Source organism: Gobius niger, assembly GCF_951799975.1.
Source record: "Gobius niger genome assembly, chromosome: 2".
NCBI lineage: Eukaryota > Metazoa > Chordata > Actinopteri > Gobiiformes > Gobiidae > Gobius > Gobius niger.
The window spans coordinates 13,331,501-13,356,872 of record NC_136853.1 but is presented as its reverse complement, the minus strand read 5'-3'; the positions used below and the strand labels follow the sequence as shown (position 1 = coordinate 13,356,872).

Below are 25,372 nucleotides of genomic sequence, written 5' to 3'. Positions count from 1 at the left end.
ACATATCTCAGTATGTAAAAACGGTGGCCTATTCCTTTAAAGAAGCGGACAGATGAAAGATCTTCAGCACCAAAATCCTGTGCTGATTATTATAGTGTGTTTCACCCCCTCATTTTCCTGTCATCGTCATCTTACAAGGCTCTGAGTATCTATTTGCAACCTGTCACACAGTAATTTGCAAATACTGCACCTTCCTTTTAAGGTCTAAGTAAAAGCTAATGTATTGTTGTAGCTCATACAGGTTAAGTATAAACCAGCATGGGAAGAAATGCAATAATGTACATTTCTCCATAATCTGATGCCCACGGGAGCAAACAGCTGTGAGACAGGAGTTAATTGCGGTGCGTGGCATCTGGAAACAGCTTTTCATTGACAGGCGCAGGGCACTCTGTCACAAATCCAATTAGCCCGTCTCCCTGGCGCAGACATGAAACGCGCGGCTCTTTAATGGCCACCGCGCGATAATGACATTACACATAAAACTCAGGAGCAATGGCCTTTTCTTTTGGACAAACGAGACTTGACGGGCCGAGAGTGGGCTTCACCTGTGGAGGCTCTCTGATTGGACAGTCTCCTCGAATGACCCCGCCCCGTGGCGCGCAGAACGCCTCCCCAAATCCAGAGCGGCTCATTCTGTGCTGTACCCGCGCAGCATACCATGAGCGCTTGTCTCTCCGTGCGCACCGACCGCAATACACATGGCACCACGGCAGACCGCTCTGCGCTGAGCCGAATCTCCGCTCTTTTGGACACCCCTGCCCGCCGTTGACTGGTGCTGTGTGCTCCGAGGCACCATGTGTTCCCGCTCGTGGAGTTGCAGCGTTGGACTCGTGTCGTGGATTTGGAGTCTGACAGTGCTTGGGGCATGGGGCATCCCCGCGAATGAAGGTGAGACACGCGCACTGGGGATGGCACTAATAGGCTTTCAATGACAGATTGCGCTTTTGAGGGCCAGAGGTTCTTACTGTGGTTCTCTCAATGGGACCGGTGGGAGCGAGAGGCTTATTTGGCCAAGACGCACGCCTTTAAAACCAAGGGGATGTGTGTGGCATTCGTGTCTCACGTCTGGCAAAATGTAAAGAGAAAAAGAAACATCACTTTTAAACGCAGCACGTCTGTCCATAAAGCCGCCAGTTCTCCAAGGACTTGGATGCGCAGACGGACGCGCAATGCGCTGCAATCGAGTGTTGAATGTCTTTTGGTGGAGCGTTCAGATACTCTTTCATCGAAGGCGAATAGTTTGAGGTTAATGTGATAAAACCGCATTTTAAACACGCTGCGTAAAACCCATAATGTCATCCAAAAGCACTCCTCCTGTGGAGGGTGCGCATGGTTTTGTGATCGGATGCACTCTTTTGTCTCCACATAGCATATACGCTATTGTCATTAATGTAGAGAGGTGATGCAGTCTTGAATCCTCTTGAAAAATAAATCTGTTGATATTTTCTCTTGATTCCATGTTTAAAATGGAACAAAAAGGAGATCAATCTTATGTTGAAAATGTGAAATAGTTTAAACATGTATTTCTTTGTTTGGCCAAGAAGACAGACAAAAGTACTAAATTGTGTTTGATTCATGTGACAAAGTGAGTTCAGCGTAACAACTAAATTATATACACGTTTAAAAAAGAGATTCGGCGTAGCAGACAGTCTCACTCAACTTGTTATAGACTATATGACCTTGTGAATGCCCAATCTCATCAGAGCTCATGATTGGTGGTCAGAGGTCTGTTGGCTGTGCTTATATCAGACTCCCCGAAGGCAACAGCGGCTTCACAATCACCCAGTATGGGGTGTACAAAACCCCTTATAGGCTGAAGCGCTGTGGGTGACTTGTGTCATCATGTTAAAAGTACTGCACAAATAAGATTACCTTCCCTCCAACTCACACTTTGAGGTTGACAGGTGTATTAATGTTACATTTAATTTCAAATGCCAGAAGTTGCCGCCCTGTTACGTGGAACAGACATGACAGTTAAAACATGCTTTGAATTATAATTTTTAGTACAAGACAGATGTTAGTAGGTTTTTTTTTTTATATTGATGTCATAGCAAACTTTTGATAGAAGTAGAGTAAAGATCCTCCTGAATAGTTGGAGAGCAATGCAGATATCCATCAGAGTGAACTATTTCTCACACAGTGATTTGAAATCAGTGGTGATGAGGAATGAAGTCTCACCATAAGATTTCTGTTTACTTCACAATTGGTTGATCAGTTATCCATTTTAATGTTGACTCTGAACTGGGTGGTTTTATATGAGCCAGTATGGGCTGCATGTGGGGAAACACCATAAAGCTACATCTGTATAAAATATTTAGGTTTACGATAAAGCCCATTCAACAGACGTGGCCCTTTGTCCACACCCCAGCATTTTATTATCCAAAGATGAACGCTGTGGCTATTAGACAATGCCGCACAGAGCAGAGGAAAGATTTGTCAACCTGCCCTTTCTTTACTTGACAGATTGATCCGTAAAGTTTGGATTCACACACAAACATTCCAGTGGGTGACTTCCAGGTCTGAACCAGGGTGAGATCTTTAGGGCCGGCTTTTAGTGCACGCCAGCATGTACGGAGACAATGAAAGTTGCCCGGCAGTGAGCACCGCATTAGGAAGAATTTGAAGAAGCATGCACTTTTTAATTTGTTTTTTTTTTTGGCAGTCATAGGTCAAGTAATTCAATTTTCCAATTCTAATGACATTATGGGTGATTGATCGCCAATTGGTGGTCCGGAGGCTAATTCAGGTCTCCCAGAACTCCCATTTTGGTCCTTGTCACTTTAAAGTAATTTGCTCCCTCTTGTCAAATGATGATGAATATGCTCTCAGTGTATGTTCATAAATGGTTAATAAAATGTGTAATGAAAAAAGTCAAGCAGAACACGGATTCATTCGTTTGTGTAATAATGAATATGCTGTTTATAACATATGTATAAATGGTAAGTTATAATAGAACATACTGAGAAGTCACGTCTGATTGGCAAAGATAGTCTAAACTATATATCTCTAAAACAATCTCTAAAGTAAACTATCTAAACTACTTACATTTACCAACAAACGTAAATGTCAGAACTAAGAATTTCTTCAAAGCTCTATTGACCTGAATTAAGCAAAAAATCTGTTCCTCATGAGGCCAATTATCCTAAGTTAGGCCATGACATGCATTACAAACAAAGCTGTGTCAGCAGCTGTGTGTGTGACGTTTCCATTAGGGCTTCAATACATGGATGTGAATCATGCAAAGTATTACAATGACATGCTATTTTATTTTCATCAGGAGTTTTTAAAGAGTTAGACCCTACCAATGAAATGATTGCCCATAGCATATTACCCAGACAACTTTTGATGATGTCATGTTCAGATGGAGAAAAAAAATACATCTCCACAGAAGGACAGACATCTCCACGCAAACAATCTACAAATGTTTTTCCTGATCATTGTTTGCTAGATCTGTGTGCCACACCGCCATATCAATCCATGTTTATGGGCATTTTTGTCCTTTCAGCGGACCAACATGCTTTATGAGAAACTAATTGGGCCTATCATTTTGACCATATTCTTGTTTGTCAATCCCAGCCCACCAATATAAAAAAGTCAAGATAGTATGTTCGCAAAAGACTCATCAATACTAGAATGACTTAAATGCAAACCTCACGATTTGATTTGAAACCCATGACTTTCTAACAAAAATCACTGCCATTAGATACAATGAAACTGCTTGGAATAAAAATGGCACTCTTGCTCTGATAATTGCAGAGGGGACAGAAGCCTATAATTAATTAAGCCAGCCTTTATTCTCATGTTGGGCCATTGTAATTGAAACCATTGACCCATTTCTCATCTTTTTTGGAGGCACAGCTAACAGTCATATCTCAGCAAGACAGAACATGTGTGAATAAGGTGGAACAGTCAGGGTTCAGGGAGCAGAGGAGGACGCATGATTTAGCAATGGAGAGTGGAGTGGCCAAGAGGAAGACCCAGGTGGAGTTTTGTGGTTGTAGTGACAGAGGACTTAAAGCAGACCTAAGTAACTCATGCCCCTAGAGGCCATACGCACCACTGCAGGTGTCATAGCAGGTGTTGTTTATTTTTTTACTCATTAATTGTCCATGGAGATCATTTTTGTCCCTCAAACTTGGCTGTAAACACTGCTAAAGTGGCGCTAGCCCGCAGTTAGCTTTGCCCGTTTGCCCTATTAGCTTCTTCCTCGTGATTCCATCAGTGCGTATTGCGCCTCCGACCCGGTGCGGGGAAAGTTACAAGTGTGCTTTCTGGCCAGAGACACCAAGGGGAGCTGAATCATCCCATTAACACTTGCATGAAAAGGATTTATTAAAGCAAACAAGTTAGTTCTGCTTTGCTTTGTGATGATGATAAAAAGCGTCCATCCCTACATCGCCATTTTGTGGAGATCTTGCCGACAACATACATTTGACGAATCCCTTCTCCTCGAGCTTGTCCTCTCTCATACAAAATACATCAGCTTCATGCACATCACCACCACGCCAGATGTCCCGTATTGGCTTTAGCGTTCGTTGTTGCGCTTGATCATTAATGGCGGCGACGAAGACTTCACTTCAAAACCCATTTGTTGTTTTTTTTTTTTCGTCGACAGAATGATTGTATACTCGGCGCGTTGGATAAATGACACTAAATGAACGCTCGCAGTTTGTGTGAGTGCAGAAGACCACGAGGCCCGGAGCGAATCATGTCAGGTCTATAATCAGCTAGCATGTGGTACGAATGGATTGAATGGGACTAAAGAGGGACCTCGGAAATGACATGCTTTATGTTGTGAAGACGCGGGTTACAGGAGCACGAGGTTCAGGCTTCCACGGCAGGATTTTATTACGGGGACAGTTGGGTCAAGCTGCCCCCTAATCCTGTTAGAGCTGTGAAATGGCTAAAGTGCGCAGGATTCGGAGACAAAGCATGCGTTTTAAAGGTTCCGTAAATCAAGCCTAAAAACCTAAACATATCTGGACTGGAGTGGCGTTTTGTGTCATTCAATCTCCCTTTGCCGCACTCAAAAAACGCCATGTTATTACTAGTTCTTCAATGTATCAACAGTTACAGCATGAGCCCTCATATATCTTACGAGTTGTAGTTTTTAGAGGTTTTGTCAGTGCCATGCCACGCTCCATTTTAGCCGACTAATTGCTGCTCCGGGCGTGTTTTGGCTCGACGAAGGATTTTTAGGGCCGATGCTCAGCCCATAGCGTGCTCGTCTTCACCAAAACACAAGGGCAGGCTCTCCTTGCTTCACTCAAGATGGAGCTTGAGAAAAAATACTTTACTCCCATCCTCGGCGTCATTATAGTCCTTTTCTTCTCCTGAATAATACGTCTTAATGCGATGATTGAAAGTCAGGCTCTAACTTGTCCGCGGTCCGATCCTTGGAGAGAGCGCGAGTGAAGGAGGTTGGTATCCCGTGTGATCTAGTTCAGCTTCACTTATCTGTGCTTTATGGCCTAATTAGCTGTCTAATCTCCTCCTAGGAACGTCTTTTATTATTCCGGGTAGACAATGAGACTGTTAAAGGGGAGGGGGGAGCTGTGGATGGAGACGGTGCACCTGACTTATCTGGCTCTATACGCCATTGTGTTTGGTAGATGAGCTTGTGTTGTTTTATTTCCATGTTGGTTGGTCGACTGTCGCAAATTGTAACTTTCCACGTTTGATATTTGTCTTTTGAAATGTTATTTGCGGTGGTTCCCAAACGTTTTGCGGCCGTGTTCTCGGTGAGGTTTTGGACGACTAGTTGTGTATCCTTTACTCCGACGGACTTGATGTCTGTGAATCCTGCACACCTCAAAGAAAATGATTGTTTCCATTTAATTCATTGTTTTGAATTAAAAATGCACCTCACATTTTAAACATTTGGGCTTGTCTGAGGAGAACAATAAAACACATTTATAAATTAAAGAAATCAAACATTTGTTTGTACTTGATAGTATTATTTACTCTTATTCATATTGATTTTTGTGTCTAAATTTACATCCCATATCTCTTTTCACACATACCTCTGAAGTCATTCAGCGTACCCCTGCCACAATTTTGGAAACAATGGCCTAAAGTTAAGTGTATAAAGCACCATATATAGGGCTGTCACGATATTTACTATATTTCGACTTATAGTTCAGTAAATGAAAGATAAATGATACATTTTTGGGCTTGATATTTATCGTCTGTACATTTATTGGCATTGCCCCCTATGTTTTCTTTGTAAAACTTTGATTTTTAACTGAAGCAAATTGAGTTTCATTATATTTCATATGTATTACGGCTTGTGTGGTATTTTAGGATTACTGTCATTTTTATGGCTGAGAGTTGACAGTATCTAGAATCATTAGAGTCAATAATATCGTTTTTCGCAATACTTTCCTGCCTCAATATATCGAACTCCAAATATGTTATCGTGACAGCCCTAACCGTATAGGAAATTGAGTATATGAAATAGTCACTTTGCACAAGTTTTGATTATGGACATACAATTACTGCGGAAAACCATTGTCTTTATATACTGTGTCATAGCTTTCTGTGAGCAGGGGAAAAATCCACAATATGACCCTTGATGGAGATTTTAGGTAAAAGACAGTATCCTGTGATTAGGTATATTGCTTAATAATCAACCGTGCTAAGGTATAAACATTTGGACCAAGCATATGTAGGGCTTATGAAATTTGATGTGCACAAAAAATAATTATTAATACTGTTATCAATATTGTATTTGGTATAATTGTTTAGTTCTGTGTAAGGGGTTCCCAAACCTTTCTGTCTCGTGCACCCCTTGGACCTTTCTTTTATACTTCAAGTTCCCTCTATGTCGAGATCGCTGCCAATTATTTAGAAAATGATCAACCAAATTTTTTTTGTACGTTTTTGTAAGTTAGTAAGTTTGTAAGTTCTGTTCAAAACAAGGCTAGACGACTCTGACATCCCTACATTGTAATTCAAACAGCTACTAATATTCACTTAGTATTCAGATTCAACTTCTTATGACTTTTGCATTGATGAGTATTGAGTACTACTTTGACTGCAGCTCATGAAGACAACAATGCTCGTAATCAGATTTTTATTGTTGGTTACAGTTTGGGCTCCATAACTCCCCAGTTGGGTCTAATTTCTGTTGCCACTAAAAGTGATATTGTCAAAGCAGAGATTTGCGGGAAAAAAAGTATCTTGTGTGCTGTACGTCTAATTGTAAAGCCTTTTTATTAATACTGAGCTACAGGAAAGTTGCTGTTGTTTACATTACCGTGGCAGTGTTGCTCCCTGAAGGATGTGAAACACTTGAACTCATACATGTGAAGAACTGGGATGTTAGAAATGTATTGGGAACCATAGCTAACCATTTAAAATGTACACAGTCCCTCTTCTTCTTTAACTTTCCCTTTTATTGTTTGCCTCCAATTACCAGCACTGCTGATAAGATAAAACCAAGTGAACTCTGGCCCTGACAAAGGTCCTGTTCGAGTTTATAACCATGTTGATTTATTATTACGTAAGTTCCTTTGTGATGTTGTTTTGGTGACTTTCTCTGTGGAGCATCACATGTTTCTTTTTACTTGTGTGTTTTTTACATTTTTACTTTTTGATTCAAATTTGAGAAAGGTCATATTTCAATGGGATATACTGGACATACTTTCTCTTCCCCAAGATTTGTGCAAAGAAATACATATATGTTTGGGAAAGTTGCGTGTGAATGCCAGATAACTGTGGCATACATTATTATATTTTTAACAATCGGCCTAAGCGCCTACACTGAGAGCACTGGCCTGTAAATGGATGAGTTTATTGTTGTCGCTGTCAGGCATAATGGTGCAGAAAAAGCCTGTAGTGTCACCAGTGCGAGCAGAGGCAGAAGCGCGTCGTGAGAGGTGCTCCGCTCGCGTTATTGAACTTGGCAGCCTTTAGCCATCAAACTGAGAGCACTGGCCTGTCGTGGATCGGTCAGAGCTCTTTATACCGCGACAGGGACAGAATTGTTTACTGGAGAGATCGTCTCCTAAACAAAATCGGCGACAAACAGAAGTGTTGTCAAGGAAGACAGTTATGGAAGATTTTGTAAAACGATGTCCAAATGTCACTGGATGACATAAGCGGATGGATTTAACAGGAAATATGAAGTGAAAGCATCTAAACGTAAATGTCAATACAGATTATTTGTGATTTATTGTTTCAGGTGCATTCATTGTTGTAAAGCTTACATATATACTGCATATATTTTTAAGACATAACAGGACATGTATGGCCCCTCCTGGAACCGCCACCTTAACGTGGTAGAGGGGTTTGAGCGCCCGAATGATCCTGGGGGCTCTGTTGTCGGGGGCTTCATACCCCTGGTAGGGTCTCCCATGGCAAACTGGTCTTTGGTGACGGGTCAGACAAAGAGCGGTTCAGAAGACCCTTATGAGAGACCAACAGGCCCGGTTAATCGTGAGGCCGTCCTTCTGTGGACCCACCACCTGCAGGAGGAGCCATAAGGGGCTGGTGCAATGTGATTTCACAACCCGGCAACGGACAAATGGAAGAAGATGGATGGATGTATAGGACATGTATGGTCCAAAACTCGTCCCAGCGTTATGTTGCCCTGCATTTCTCTTTATTTAAGTGTTCATTTGTGTGATTTTTTTCTTCTTCTTACAGTGAACCTCCTGGACTCGCGATCTGTGATGGGAGACCCCGGATGGGTGGCCTATCCAAAGAATGGGGTAAGTTCATGTAATACACGCCGCATTAGCCAAGTCTTCCAACTTCCAACTTTATTTCTATAGCACGTTTTAAAGCAGCTAGATGCAAGTTAGCCATTTTATACTCAAGCGCGTGCATGGCGGCACTTCGGACCCGAATGAACACCTTTCTAAGTGACAGTGCAGGATTTTAGAGGCAGTTGTGGTGAACATTTCTGAGCTCATTCTACACATTAGGACATTGCTGGAACATGTAGGGGGTGGAAATTGCATAATTTTAACATTTTTAAACCCCGTATAGTCCCTTTAAAGGGATATTTCAGGATTTTTGACATAGGGCCTCATTTCCTAGTTATCCAGAGTGTTGCTGATTTCTGGAGATATTTTTTTTTGTAATTCATGATGTTCTTATATTTGAAGAGTTTCGTGGCGCTAGGCTAGTGCAAGGCTACTGCATTTCTATGGTATCAGCTAGCCTGAATTAAAAACAGTCTGACTCACTCCACAGAGCACCTGAGGCGAATCACTTATAACACCAGACTAACCATATAAATGTCTGTGTCGATAGAATATTTTTTGGAATATAACTGACCTTGCATCACATGAATGATCGCATTTTGAGGGACTATTTTCTAGCAGATCACTCCGCCGCACGAAGCTGATGCTGCTCAAATATAAGTTATTTTACATGCAAAATGGTTAAAATGATTCTATCGACACAGACATTTATATGGTTAGTCTGGTGTTATAAGTGATTTTCCTCAGGTGCTCTGTGGAGCGGGTCAGACTGTTATTAATGTAGGCTAGCTGATACCGTAGAAATGCAGACAAACATAAGAACTGCTTGAATTGCAAAAAAAAATATCTCCAGAAATCAGCAACATTCTGGATAACTAGGGAATGAGGCCCTATGTCAAAAATCCTGAAATATCCCTTTAAGAACAAAAGTTTTCGAAATTCTCAAGGAAGGAAGTACATCCAGGGCAACCTACTAATCAGGAAAGTATAAAAAAATCAAATAATACAAAAGGTCAATAACAATAAGGATGCTTAAAAAACCTTCACTCTAAGAACTGAATAAAGGCCTACATGGTATTCAAATTCTTTCTTTGGACAAGTCTTAGAACACTCGAGTGTGGGTGCGCAGTGTTTCACAATTTGCATGCATAACTCATTTCATAACCCTCCTCTTTTGTAATACCAAGCTGTCGTTCGGCGCTGCAGAGGGCACTTTAACTTACTCTGTGTCCATGATAAATGACTCCTGTGGTCAAGTGCACGGGCCCCGATTTGTTTTATCAAGGTTAAAGGTTGGTGCAGATCCAGGAAGTCCCAGTTCATTATCGAGCTAAATTGAATTCATGAATAAGATATTGAAAGTCATTGTGGAATATATTACTTTCTTTCCCAAAAATTAAATGGCGTCGTTTTCCTCAAGTTGACAGCTAATTAACTAAGAGATGACATACGGTTTGGTCCTTCAAAAAGTGGACCTCCAGTACGTAATGCTTTGTTCAGAATCTTCCTTAAAGGGATATTTCAGGATTTTTGACACAGGGCCTCATTTCCTAGTTATCCAGAGTGTTGTTGATTTCTGAAGATATTTTTTTGTTTTAATTCATGCAGTCCTTATATTTGAAGAGTTTAGTAATGCTAGGCTAGTGCTAGGCTAGCGCATGTCTATGGTAACTAGTAGCCTGCATTAAAAACCTCCTCAAAATCATGGGGTAATCCTCCAAACGTTGCCATATCTGATTTGTAGAAAGCTCCTTTGTAAATTCCACTTGTAGTAATGCCGGCCGCAGGTAAACAAACTACTGTAGATCCGGAAAGCAGATCACTCCCCGGCTGCGTAGCTTAAAACCAGGAAGCTGATGCTGCTCAAATATATACGTTTTTTAAATGCAAAATGGTTAAATTTGAATAACTATTCAGTCAACACAGACATTTATATCGGTAGTCTGGTGTTAATGTGATTTGCCTCAGGTGCACTGTGCTTTAATGCAGGCTACTAGTTACCATAGACATGCACTAGCCTAGCACTAGCCTAGCACCACTAAACTCTTCAAATATAAGGACTGCATGAATTAAAAATAAAAATAATCTCCAGAAATCAACAACATTCTGGATAATTAGGAAATGAGGCCTTAAGTCAAAAATCCTGAAATGTCCCTTTAAGATATTCTCTAGGTAAGATGCTTCTTGTCAGTATGTGTCAGTAGTGAGCTGCTCCGGACTCAAGCCCCTCACTCCCCATCACACGCTGCCCTGATGATGCATTCAAAGTGAAAGGGAAATCATACCCACACATTTTTCAGCAGAATAAGATTTATAGCATATGCATTTTCAAATTTTGTGTCACTTGTGACTAAGTGCTCACTAACACAAATTTGGACAGATTTGTGAACAATATTTGAAAGAAATGGGTCTATTGTGTATGTAGAAAAAAGGTTGTATGACTTTGAGTTCACCTCATGAAAATGAGAGCAAAAACAAAAGAATACCCATAAAATACTTTGTTGTGGTGGCAACTTGAGAAGTTAAATGATCAGAACAAGTCTAGTCGAAATGTCAGGATCTCAAATAGAAAGATTGGGGGACAGTTGTTGCGATCTTCAGGAGGAGACAGGATTCCTCAAACATGCATAAATATACAGTACAATTTGCATAACTGGGCCCTTTAAGACAAATCATTGATGCAATCTAATTTGCTTCATTCCTATCAGAAAATAAGAATCTCCTGACCTCTAGGAAGCCGATGACACACTGGCAGCAGATTTTTCATTTGCAGATCCATTTGATGCACATGGAAAAATGTGGGGCAGTAACAACTTGTGCTGGCAAATATGCAAATATGCACACACCGGACCGTTTGTGCTGACCATGGCGCTTTTTTTTTTTTTTTTTTCCAGCGTAGTGTATTCAAATCAGTTCCCATTGTGTTTGTATGTAGAGATGGGGAGATAGTGCTGACAAAAGCAGTCATATGTGCAATCATATTAATGAAGACGTGATTATGGCGTGAGCGTGGGGCGTCGCAGCTGCATAAATAAGGCATTCGAGAATAAAAGGATTTGATAGGACACTGTAAGAGTCCCCATTACGACCTTGTGTCTGATTAACTGTTGTTGCAGCTTACAGCTAATTTAGATGACAAATTTCCATTCAACGCGCCAAACGCTCAAATGAAAAGTCTATTATTACATTTTTAAATAGGAGATGCTGTCGTTATGTGGCTATTAAAATTCTCACTTGCAACATCCTCAGACCAGCCAGCTCATTGTTACTGCAGAGAATGAAGAATTCCAGTGTCTGGGCTTGGTAGATATTGCAGCCAAAGTGTGCATGTATTATGTTTTAACTACCTCATTCCTTATTGTTGGAATACCAGGGAGACACGATAATTGACATGTTAAAAGGAGAGAAGGATATTTAAAGTGTGAATTTGACAATGGTTAACGAGTAAAACGAGAGACAATAAAAAGCCAAAAAGGAAGATCCCGAGGGGGAAAAAGAGTAAAACTTCAAAATATAGATATTAAACTAGCATTTGCGTTATCCTTATACAATTCTGTCAGTAAGTAAGTAAATCCAATTTCTATATTTTTTTATTTATTGATTGATTTGGGACAGTCAATGAATGTTCATAAAACGTGATCAAACACATTTCTGTAGTTTGTAAGATGGCACATGCAAGTTCTAAAGGGAAATACTGTGAGTAATTGAGTCTACACGCCTGCTATTGGGCTTGCTTTTTTGGATCAGACTTTCTCAAAACATAGGCTAGATTCAGTAGTGTCTTCCCTCACAAGGTAAAGTTATGTCTTACCATGTTGTGTTGTGTTATGTAATTTGTAGGGGTGGGACTTTTCCCCCCAAGCCGGAACCTTTCTATTTGTGTGTTTCTGGTACGCCCGTATATCTGACGCACATCCGCCCACAACAGCAATGGACGGAGACGCTTCACTCGGCCCGTTGGGGACTCAGTTTTGTTTTTAAAACGTCCTAATGGGACGATAGACAGCTGTACTGCTGTGTGCAGGTTGTGCAAAAAAGAATTCTCCTTCCACCGCAGTTACGAGTCTAAAATATCACCTCAATGCGAAACATGGGCCAAACATAGAGACGTCCTCGATGCTAATGCTAGCGTTAGCCTCAAACACAGAGACGTCCTCGATGCTAATGCTAGCGTTAGCCTCAAACACAGAGACGTCCTCGATGCTAATGCTAGCGTTAGCCTCAAACACAGAGACGTCCTCGATGCTAATGCTAGCGTTAGCCTCAAACACAGAGACGTCCTCGATGCTAATGTTAGCGTTAGCCTCAAACACAGAGACGTCCTCGATGCTAATGTTAGCGTTAGCCTCAAACAAACGCTCCAGCCAGCCCACTCTGAGCCCAAATAACCCTAGCCCTTGTCAGTATAAGAAATGGCACTTTGATTTCTGATAAAAGCAATTGTTAAACACTTAAAGCCGCCTTTTGCTTTATTTATTTTTTACTTTTATATAAATGTGGCATCATTATTACTGTTTAATGAACTCTATAAGTTACATGAGTGATCCGAGTTCCTTGAAAGCTAAATAGCTATAAATGCACTTTGCCTCTGTTACTTGAATAACTGCAGATTAACAATAATAAACACATTTGTTGTTGAACTCATGTTTTTATCTAATTATTTAATAATTTAGGTGCAAAAAAATAGTTTTTGGTTTTCGAATAAAAAGCGGTTAATTGCGATTAATTAATTACAGACCTGTAATTAACTCAATTCAACATTTTTTAATCGAGTCCCACCACTGGTTATTTGCTGTTTAAAGATCAAACCAGTTGATTTTGGATGATATGATTGCTGTTGAATTACAATGAAGTTCAACCATTGTAAAGATAAGTACATTCTGTAATACAAATGCAGTACTCTACCTCGGCTATGAGTCTGGAGCTTCCTGTAAAAGCCACTGGACCTCGATTCAATAAAAAAAAAAGACTTACCCAACCCTTCTTGCTTCCCTATTCAATCTCCGCGATGCTTCAGGTTGTTTTGTTCTGGGGAAACATGTTCCAAATGGTTTGTTTACATTCCCCTTCTCATCCTGCCCATCACTGTCACAACTCGCTCCTCTCTCATCCCCAACATCGGCGCCATTCCCGTCTCTCTTGGTCCCGGAACATTTGTCTAACTCCTCATTCTCTCTCTGTCATCCGTCTCTGCTTTCATCTCACAATCGTTATACTTCCCCCCTTTACATTTGGATCCCCTGCAGATTCCCTGTGCTTTGAACCGCGCAAACTCAACTTAAAGCGTTCAAATAGCTACAAAGTTTGACAGACGACCTTGAGTCACCGAGATGAAAAAAAGTCAGCTAAGTGGATTGAAATGTATAGTTTGACAGAGTTTTCGCGGTCAGTGAGGTTTTTGACTTTGCAATCTTCAGCTTTGGGTAAGTTATTTGTCTCTGGCCAACGTGTATCATAATGAAAGAGACACACGGTTTATTAGTCGAAGGATTAGCCGTGATCCCTAAGAGTATAATCAATACATTTTTAATTAAATAAAGTATTTGGAGTTTGTTGAGTGTCATATAGCTTTGCCCGATTCTTCATCGTGATTGCATTAGTGTGTATTGGGGCCTCCGACCCGGTGGCAGGAAAGTGGCAATTGTGGTTTTCTGGCCAGAGACACCAGGGGGAGATGAAAGACCCTCCAATCATCCCATCAACACTTGTATTACCCCCACAGGGACAACGGAAAGGATCTATTAAGCTTAACAAGTTACTCACTGCTGCTTTAAGTAGCGCTTAAGCAAATCAAATGTATTTATTTTTTGCTTTTGTAGCACTCTTGTTCCCATACTGGATTGCTTAGCACCAGTGTCTTTGCTTCTATAAGTCTAACAGTCAAAATCAAGGACATGGGGGTGAACAAAAGGGGGAGGGAGAGTGAGGAACGCTTGGTGATGAAAGCTATCAAAGAAAGTAGTCCACACCAGTTTTCTAGGTTGGGAGACGATTCTGGATAGTTACAGAATAGAGGACACAGGGAAACTAATAGTCTGGGTTGGATTGGAAACATGTAAAAAAGAGATATTTAATCCCAATGTGTTTCATCCCGGTTAAATAAAGGTCAAACAATATGGATACAGGAAAAAGGTGTAGGTGAGTGTGTGTTGGATGGTAGTGTCACGTCGGTCAGCGGTAATGGCTGGTAATAATCAGTTGGAGACAGCTTTACAGACTTAGTGCCAGGAGGGCACTCAGCCGAGCCACAGGGGGTGCACTGACGGCGCTGACAAATGTAGGGCTATACGGAGACTGCAGCACTCGCTATGTAACTCTACGTCTTTCCTCCCTTTACCTACAGTATACCTCTTCTCCCTTTCATTTCTGTTTCCTTGTTACCTACATTGTTTATCTTTCATTCTTTAACTCTGTTCCACAACAGTGAAATGCTACACACAGTACATACAGGACAATATTACTGTGGAGTTCTGTGATAAAGGCTTGAAAATTCATATGGAAAAATAACTGTATTGTACTGAGTTCAACAAGGTAAAGACACGAGAATCTTGTTTCTTGAAAACCTGATGCATAATAGTCTTTCAGTCTTGGCTGCTTATAGATAGTGCTCTGACATTTCTGAACATTCGCACATGTGGTAATATGCCTTTTTCCGTGACAAGTGCAAATTATATAACAGACGGCTGACATATTGAAAGCTGAAACAGGTCTGCTCGCCAACCAACTTCACATCCATTCATGCATAACAGCAGGCAAAAGAGCTTGTATTCAGTATGTTTATGCACTCTGGGGGTAATTTACCACGCTCTTGCTCAACAGTGGATCAGCAGACGAGTCATTTAAGCATTCTTTACTCAAGCAGCATTCTCTCAATGACAGATCAGATTCAGGGCCCTAAAACTACAGGCCATTTCAGTAGATTAATTAGGTGCAAAATGCCCACAAATATTTTCCTACTTGGACTTGCTATTGAGCACCTGTCTTGATAAATGACACCCTCAGCCTCTAACCAAGCATCGTCATGTGGCACAAGGTTGTAAGTGGACTTGACCTTCATTCATTTTGTACTTTGACATTTCCTATACTTCATACTCTTTCTGTAACCTGTAAAGCTAGCATATATTACCATGTCTAACTTTCCAAGAAAGAGGCATTTAAATTGCTTGCAGTTCTAGGAAAGCTGCCATGTTGACCCATTGTTCTACTCCTGACTCCAACTATAAAGGTCACTTCACACATTCCATACAATCAGATGACACTAACTTTTTTCTCCTTACAATTCCCCACACAGTCACATTTTTTTGCGTTAAGCCAAATAACTGCTGGCAGTACTTTGTATAGTCCAAATCACAACATGAGTTGCCTCACAGGGCTGCACCAAACATCAAAACAGAGAAACAAATAACCACGTAAAAGTAATGCCATGAAGTATTCTGTGAGGCTGCTTTAAAATGCAAAGACTGCAATTAAACAGATAATTATTGTAAATAACATTATACATCTCAATGGGGTTAAGCATGTATGCTGTAAACCCTCTGTTGTTTAGACCCCCTACAAATATGTTGTGAAATGCTCGTGATCTTTGCATTAGTCTTTATATTTCTGGTTGTACATTCAAAGGTGTACATTTGAAAAATAAATAAATAAACTCAATGTACATAAGTTATGTTTCTCATCATGACTTCAGCACGCTGCTGCCTTTTTGAAAAAGAAAACCCAAAAGACAAACTGTTGTAAACTTCTGGCATGACACTACAGAAATCCTACGCGGTGCATCTCAAAGTTCTGTATTCCACACCATTTGGTCCCATGCATAAGCAAAGACAGTCGTCTGTCGAAAGTTAGCTGTCATGGTGTGTGGGTGTGCACTGGTTAAGCTGAATAAAGCTGGAGCAGGCTGTTGGATCTGTGTGATCTAACCAATAAGAGGCTTACTGTCTGCACTGGGCTGCACTGTAAAGTCTGGGAACCATCACCGCTCAGAGAAAATGTCATAATGCATGTAATTCTATATAGTTCATCCGATCAGTGGACTATATACTATATACTATGTTAGTGCTCTGCTGCTTGTGTGTTGTCTTTGTTTATATATTTTTGTTCCGTAGACATTTTGTGAAGCACTTCGGTCAACAATACCAAACCAATTTGATTGATTTAAAAAAGAAAGTCCTGGGTTTGATTCCCAGACCAGTAATTACCTATGACACAACCCAAAGTGTCCCCATGCTGTTTGATTTAGATGATGCCAGAACTTAAAAAAAAAAATCTCTCAGAGTTCTAGCAACCAGGTGGCAACAGACTCCAACTTCAGCTTTGTTCAAAACCTAAAGAAAGTCAAATAAACAGAGCCTAAGCCGTTGACGAAGCAGTTTTGATTCCCGAGTGCATCCCAAACTGTGCGATAACCCCCAAAAAACAAAAGCGTCTTAACTAACGCGGAGACAAATGGGTGGAAAAGGGGGCAGAGAGAAAAGAAACAGATGGGGAACAAGAAAGAGAAAAGAAGCGCAGAGGAGACAAAGACACAAGCTTGTGCACAACGGCTACGGCAAGGATTGATTAATATGGGCTATTAAGCTATAACACCAGATCATAGTCTGCTCCCTGTGGCCATATTACGGTGACATGATGAAGCGTCTGTATTAGCCATGGGAGAGTGCTAGTGATGCAGATAATAGCCACATCCCGGGAGACCTGCGGGGGGAATTAATGCTGCTGTCTACCTCACATACAAGCACGGAAACACTTGTACTATCCTGGCTACAGCATTTGCATATATTGCACAGATTTTTAAAAAAAAGGACACTTGCTTATTTTAGACGTGTCACGGTGTCTGCTGGTATCTCCCACAAACCGAACAGCACAATAATCCTTTTCTTCTTATGACAGGTACACCACCCTTCGTTCACACTAAATGCAAATATGTTGCTTAACAATACGGTGTTTCCTTTGTGCTTGTTGCAGTAGGAGGCAATAGGGTGGAAGAGAAGGGGATTATTCTGCTATCTGTAACCGCACATCCGCCCAAGCACCTTTCCTAGCTTCCGCGCCAGTGCTAAGCCTCCCAAAATGTCTTTGCAGAGCCTCTTCTCGCCAGATTTCTCCACGTCTTACTCCCTCTTAATGTAAAAGGTGCTATGTTCCCTGCAATGATGCGCTGGCAGATAGAATGCAAGAACTGGGGAGTGTTAGCAGAAGTGAAGCCAACTAGAGGAATGAAGTTGTTCTCCTGCACTCTGCTAACAACTTTTTCTCTATTTGATCATTCACTTTGAAAATACCTTGGAATAGCCACTTACTAACTGCATAGTTGTGGAGTGGGTAGCCCAACAATAAGAGGATTTTGAGTTGACTGTACTTACATGTTATGGTAATTGAATCCTGCCCGTCCTGCTATTTGTTTTGCCCATAGGCTTTATTAGATAGGGCAGTTCAAGGTGAAAGGGGGCAAGGACAGACATCCAGAAATGTATCGGGACTCAAACCCAAGTAGCTGTAAGACTAAATCTAAATCTATTAAAAAAGAATGAAAAAAAGGTGAGCAGTAACACATATAAACTGATAGCACGTGCTTTTTTGGCAAATTTGAAGTTCTCAATTTGTTTTCAGGGGAAACAATTGTGTGTGCATATTGAAAACAGTACTAAGTCAATTGTTTACCTTAATAAATCATTTAATACAAGTGTTAATGGGATGATTGGGGGGGGGGGGGGGGGGGTCTTTCATCTCCCCCTAGTGTCTCTGGCCAGAAAACCAAACTTGCAGCTTCCCCTGCAATGGAATCACAAAGGAGAAGCTAATGGGCAAAGCTAACTGCGGGCTAGCACCACTTAAGCAGTATTTACAGCCAAGTTTGAGTGAACAAAATGATCTCCATTGTGTAATTGGATGTACAATATCCCTCTCTCCCTTTGTGTTTTCTGTCAGCGTAGTATTTGCTCTCACGGACAATTAATGAGTAAAAAAACGCAACATGCTATGACACCTGCAGTGGCGCTTACGGCCTCTAGCGGCAGGAGTTACTTAGCAGTGCTTTAATTTCGAATGCAGGAAATGCATGGAAGACAACTCATCAAATGTGTCACATTAGTAACATGATAAAGTGTGGGGAATTAAATATATTATTGACATCATTTGTTTAGTTATTAGTGACCTTTTCAAAGTAAGAAACTCCATAATTGAGTTTGTGATGAGCATTTACAAATCTTTATGTTGCATTTGTTTGCCTTTTCACTACACTTTGATCTTTAAACTATGGTTACGTTGTGTGTATATATAAATATAATTGAAACTGCAGCCTTCAGATGCAAAAGATTTGACAAAATATTCCTTTAACCCCACATCTTACTCTTTATTTTCTTTCTCCTTTCTGCAGTGGGAAGAAATTGGCGAGGTGGACGAGGACTACGCTCCCATCCACACGTACCAGGTCTGTCGTGTGATGGAGCAAAACCAAAACAACTGGCTGCACACCAACTGGATCCTGACGGAGGGCGCCCACAGAGTCTTCATAGAGCTCAAGTTCACTCTGAGAGACTGCAACAGCCTACCGGGCGGGGTGGGCACCTGCAAGGAGACTTTCAACATGTACTACTATGAAACTAACGGCGACGATGAGGAGGAGGGTGCTTTGCGAGATGGGGTCGGGATCACGGATGAAGAAGATTGGGCCCTGAAGGAAAGTCGGTACATCAAGATAGACACGATCGCAGCCGATGAGAGCTTCACAGAGCTGGACCTGGGCGATCGCGTGATGAAGTTAAACACAGAAGTTCGAGACCTTGGCCCACTAACTCGGAAAGGCTTCTACCTGGCGTTCCAGGATTTGGGTGCATGCATTGCCCTGGTGTCTGTGAGGGTGTTCTACAAGCGGTGTCCATTTTTGGTGAAGAGTTTGGCCGAGTTTCCGGACACCATTCCCGGTTCAGAGGCCTCGCAGCTGGTGGAAGTGGTGGGACACTGCGTCAATAACTCTCTGCCACTGTATGAGCCTCCCAGGATGCACTGCAGCACAGAGGGGGAGTGGCTAGTGCCCATCGGGAAGTGCGTGTGCCAGCCAGGATTCGAGGAGCTTAATGGATTGTGTCACGGTAAGACGTTTTCCTTCTTTAAATGCAGATTTATTTACTTTTTCATATGCATGTAGCAGTGGCTTCTCATTGACAAGGGAAACTGAACTTCCCCAAAATTTCACTCGCAAAATTGCTTAATAAAATCTACTTTGCCAATGTTGGTATTAACAATATACATCCACTATGAGTGTGTTCAATGTTGTGAGAATGTCAGTTGTTAATCAGGTGTTTCAGTGTGGTCTCCCCTGTAATATCCCTGTCCCCAATGGGATGTCCCATCGAAGCTCTGCTTTTTGAAAGCAGCCTCTGATTAGCTAGCTTTGGAGCTCCGCTTCAAACCAAAGGACAGTGTTGCCACACCCACCAGCTGAATGGTGATTAGCTGCTTCCCAAAAATGTTTAAAAATCTTTAACTGACAGCTCCTGCTGCGCCTCTTGATTGTCTCTGTTCTGTGTGTCTGAGAGCATCATGTTTATAGCAATAGCAGATGTCACTGTGAAGCTACAAGAAGAAAGCAGAAGCTGTTGAGGCCAACATGACAATTTCAGTCGTGTAGTACATGTTTTATGGAAGCTTTAAAATCACGTACTTTTGTGGAATAAGAAGACTTAAGAAGAAAAATGTTTTCTGGCATTAGCTCCTCCTGCTTTGTGCTGCTCTTATCCACATACAGCTACATCGTGACAGCTCAGAGTTAGCTCCAATTCCATCCTCTTTTTTGTTTAGTCCTCATTTGAACATGGTTTAGTGCTGATTTAGTCCCAGCTTTTTGCTCCGGTGTAAACCTTGTTAGAGTAACTTGTGTTTGGACTTGATTTATTAGCTGATGTAGGAATAGGTTTAATATATTTTACTCCTAATTAGGCCACAAGCAATTGTCAAATTTTGATGTTTTGATTTTAGCTAGGAGCCAAAAGTCTAAATAAATCTTGTATGCACAAAAGGCTGTGTGTAAAACTGCAGAGTAGAGTACTGATATAGGTATATGAAATTCCATGATAGTTAGTATATTAAAATAAAAATATATAGCTTCCCCTGGATCACCATCAGCGACAGCGGCCACTTGTATGTACGGAATGCATTTTGAATTCTTGGTTGTTGTAAAACTACAGATTCACTAGGCCCTATTTCTTGCATTCAAAATCTTATATAACCATGAATTCAAAACATTCCTATAGAAGGAACTCAGGCAGTACCTTTACTGTGCCGAGCAATTGGCAGATTTATAGCTGAATGCCTCTGACCAAGAAAATGCCAGGTTCAGATCCTCGTCCTCCTGATGATGTATGAGCGAGTGAACCCGCCCATACATCAGGAGGACGAGGATCTGAACCTCAGGCATCGAGACATGGTGGTCACTCACTGCCCACACAACATTTAATACACAGAATCGAAAAGAGGCACACGGACTTGCACAATTGCATCATTACAGCAAAACAATTGAACTCCAAAATGCACTACGGACATTATTTGCCCTGACTGAGCCTCCATCTTCTCATTGTTCAGCTATTTTTATGGAGAAAAAAAGCCACTTACTGTAACTAATTCTACAGTTTAAACTTACGACAATATCCACGTGCAGAAATACAATTCCTCTCCTTTTGCTCCTGTCAGTGATTTTTTTCTGCACATACTTATGATGTGGGAGACTGGGAGCACCCCCCCTCCCCCACCTCTTTGTACACATCCACGTTTGCCTGTGTGCCTCTCTATCCCGCGCCTGTCTTGTTTATTTTGGTTTAGCGGCGTGTTTGTTTTTAGTGCTGTGTGCTTGAGTGCGCCCCTGTCTCCTGTTTATTCCCTTTGTAAGAGTAGCACAGCGGGCGCCTGTGTTTTTAGCCTCGCAGCGGATTTTCCCCTGGGCCCCCCCAGCACTCGGCGATCTCATGCTAGCACTCTTGCCCAAACACACTCTCACCACCGACTACCTCCAGCGTGGGCCACGTCGGCTTCCTCCTCTTCAATCTTCTCCCAAATTGCTTCATTTCCAGTAGAAGAAGCGTCGAGTGGAATCCGAAAGAATGTGTGTGTGTGGGGGGGGGGGGTGATTTTGCAGAGCGATAGATCCATGCCAGGCGAAAATGAAAGGCTTGATCTCTGAACTTTCTTTGCATTTTTATGAATGTGATCTTTTTGCCGGCACTAATGAAGTGTCACTCCGCGTGGGTAATCACAAATGAAGGCGTTCTTGACAGGATCGGATATGCAAATTAATATGTCTTTCATTTTGGGATGTAATGCTTTTGCCATGGATACTCTGACCACTAGGATTCTGATTGCAACGGTTTTGAATCAAGACATTTTGGGGTTTGGTTTGTAGGATTTCACCAATGTCTTTTTTTTTTAATATATATATATAATTCTTAATGCCTAAATCTGTATTCTCTGGAAATACAGTTTTACAAAAAAATTCAACTTGTACCTGTTACATGCAATCTGGTGCGTGTACGGGGGGGGAGTCGACCATGTTTTGTTTGTGCCCCGCCAACGGGGTCAATCCATTTACACCATAGCCATTTTTAAAAGGTTTGTTATTTGGACTCGGGCCTTTTGTGGCGCAGCAGCGTCTGTGCAGAGAAAAGTGTGGATGGAGTGCAGTAGTGTTTCCTGTTCCCGTTTACTTTCAAATGAATGACTTTTGAAGTGGGTCGATAAAGTGTAGCTCTGTAATGCAACATGGCTGCCCCGACTTAAAGGGATATTTCAGGATTTTTGACATAGGGCCTCATTTCCTAGTTATCCAGAGTGTTGTTGATTTCCGGAGATTTTTTTTTTTTTTTAATTCATGCAGTACTTATATTGAAGAGTTTAGTGGTGCTAGGCTAGCGCATGTCTATGGTAACTAGTAGCCTGCATTAAAAACAGACTGACACAAGCACAGCGCACCTGAGCACAAATCATTTTCATTTTTAAAAAAATGCAAAATGGTTATAAATGTCTGTGTTGAATGAATATTGTTTAAAATATAACCATTACTACACATGGAGTTCACAAAGGAGCTTTCTACAAATCAGATATGGCAATGTTTGGAGGACGACCCCATGATTTTGAAGAGATTTTTAAAGGAATAGGTCACTGTTTTTCCATACTGAGCTATGTTCTTACCTGAGCTTAGACGAGTTGATACGTACCTCTCTGGTATTTGTGCGTGCTTGTGGAAGAGCTTGGTCGCTTCTAAATTTAACCCGTTTGGAGCTATAGGAATATACTGGGGGAGGCCAAATGCTAGCAACATCTTTGGTCGTTTTGCGTGACTGAGGGCACGCACAAAGACCAGACAGGTACGCATCAACTCGTCTAAGCTCAGGGAAGAACATACTTCAGTATGGAAAATGGCCTATTCCTTTAATGCAGGCTAATAGCTACCATGGACATACATGCGCTAGCCTAGCATTAGCCTAGCACCACTAAACTCTTCAAATATGAGGTCTGCATGAATTAAAAAAAAAAGAAAAATCTCCAGAAATCAACAACACTCTGGACACTCTGAAATATCCCTTTAATTCATTTAATGTATTCATCAAACAGGGAAATATATGTAAAAAAAAAAAAGACTTGTTTAGCTTTGCAGAACAATACAATTTGTTTGGTGACAGTTTGAGGGATCAGAAACAAAACGGCAATAATATGGCAGAATAAATGTACGTCATGTACTCTTACAAAAAAAACATCTAAAGACAGAAATAAGCCTGTGTTTGTGCCCCTTGGTTTGATTTGATTCTGTAGTATTTGCTGATGATCATTGTCCACCCTCCCATCCCATCCTTCTTCTGGGATTACGTGATCATAGTCACAACAGCAGTTCGTCACAGAATGAGTCAGTCAGAGAAGTCTGCATCTCTCAGACAGCTGAACCTCTGCAGGGACGTCATTAGGAGATGTACGTCAGATGTATGTTCCGTGGCCTGCCTCTAGTAGTCACTGCACTGTCACCCTGGACTGTCGCGTAGTTGGACTTGTGGACTGAAGCAGCTGACAGGCCACAAGAGCTGACAACTCCAGTCTGGCATTCAGCGACTTCACTGTCCCGTTTTCCGACATGGAGACTTGGACTCTGGACAAAGAAATAATGATACAAGTTTAATACAATACGGCATTATAAAATATGTGCTGTATATATTTTTTTTACCCTCTAAGGCACAATGTGAAAAAAAGGAAGAAAAAAATGCAAAGCATGTACAATGGAAGCCATCATAACACATGGAGAACATTCAAACTACAATAAAACCCCAATTGCTTTGCTGAAAGCAAATCAAAAATAAATCTAACCACCTGTCCTATTTAGTCCTTTGTCCCCCCCTGCCCCACCAATTTGGACAATGTCCCACTTCTTTTGTGTTGCCAAGTGAACCGATTTTCGGATGTAGAAAAACACACACTCATTGCATGAAACGCTCAATATTGGCTCTCCTAGCGATCTGGGTTAAAACACTTTGTCTGCTTTTGAGCCAAAATAGCAAATGAAATGGTTCTATACTGGTCTTTATCTAATTAAAGTTTACATTTCTCACGTCCTCCACGTCCCACCAGATCACACTCGTCCCACTTTCACCACTGTTTAAGGCGAGACACGGCAGGTGAAAGCATTGATTTTTCACGCAGTGGCCAATGTGGAGATTTTAAGCTTGTTTTCTACCTTAATCATCTTGGTTTTTCATGTCAGAGTATGTTTGATGCTTATTTTATGAAGTTTTGTCGCTCGCGAGGATGAGATATCAAAGAAATGCTACAACATTGCTTCGCAAATCCGGCTTTCCCTCGTGCATTCATTCACAAATATTGACATATTATTAACCACATAGTATAATCATTTTTGTATTGTTACAATGGCAATAAGAGAATTCCAATGTGTTGCCTAAAAAAACATATTTTTGATGTTTTCCAAAAACAGTGGAAAAATTAATTAGGCAATTATGCTATGTGGCTAACGATTTTTTACATCCACGTGTCCTGCGATGGGTCCCCGAGATTCAGCTATAATCCAAATATGGTCATTTCCTTTCTGGGAGGCCCCCGGTACAAAAGGCCAGAGAAATGTACCTGCGCATGTTACAAAAGTTCAGGGCCGCTTTTCTCAAAATTAGGTTTTTGCCCCATTCATGCAACGACCTCATGATTTTAGTGACTCCTACAGTCTCCAAACTTTCCCTTCTTGTACTTAACAATGTTTTGAAGGTTTTGTCAGAGATATTGTTTTTACATCAAATTCCGAGCCTGATGAGCTGATGAGCTTTGAACGCAAAATATCAAGTCGAATTTTTTGTTTACTTGAGAATATTGTACAAAAACTAAGCATGAATCTTCGTAACTTATCTACAAACACAATAAAACTATACATTTAGAGTCCATCCATTAAGATTTCATTGTATTTTGTATGTTATAGGCAATTTTGAATTTTATATGAAAACATAAAGTTACAGGAAAGTTGCAATACATTTTCCTCATATTTATGTCAGAAGTGTGAAATTGATCTCACTAAATGATTCGTTTTTCCTATTCACCTGCAGTGTCTCGCCTTAAGGTGGTCACGCTAAATGAAACTATTGTTTAAAATGATCTCTACCAGATTACACACATACAATCTTAAC

At 41.1% G+C, this 25,372-nt stretch overlaps 1 protein-coding gene across 1 annotated transcript in view; it reads left to right on the top strand.

The window, feature by feature from the left end:
- Positions 1 to 624: 624 nt before the first annotated feature.
- Positions 625 to 25,372, top strand: part of epha5 (EPH receptor A5) — a 105,820-nt gene continuing 81,072 nt past the window's right edge. Inside the window, exons 1-3 of the mRNA XM_079582567.1 lie at positions 625 to 888; positions 8,650 to 8,714; positions 19,087 to 19,801. Of these exons, the coding sequence (XP_079438693.1) occupies positions 795 to 888; positions 8,650 to 8,714; positions 19,087 to 19,801 (874 nt within the window). The 5' untranslated portion in view covers positions 625 to 794. The remainder of the gene's footprint in view (positions 889 to 8,649; positions 8,715 to 19,086; positions 19,802 to 25,372) is intronic.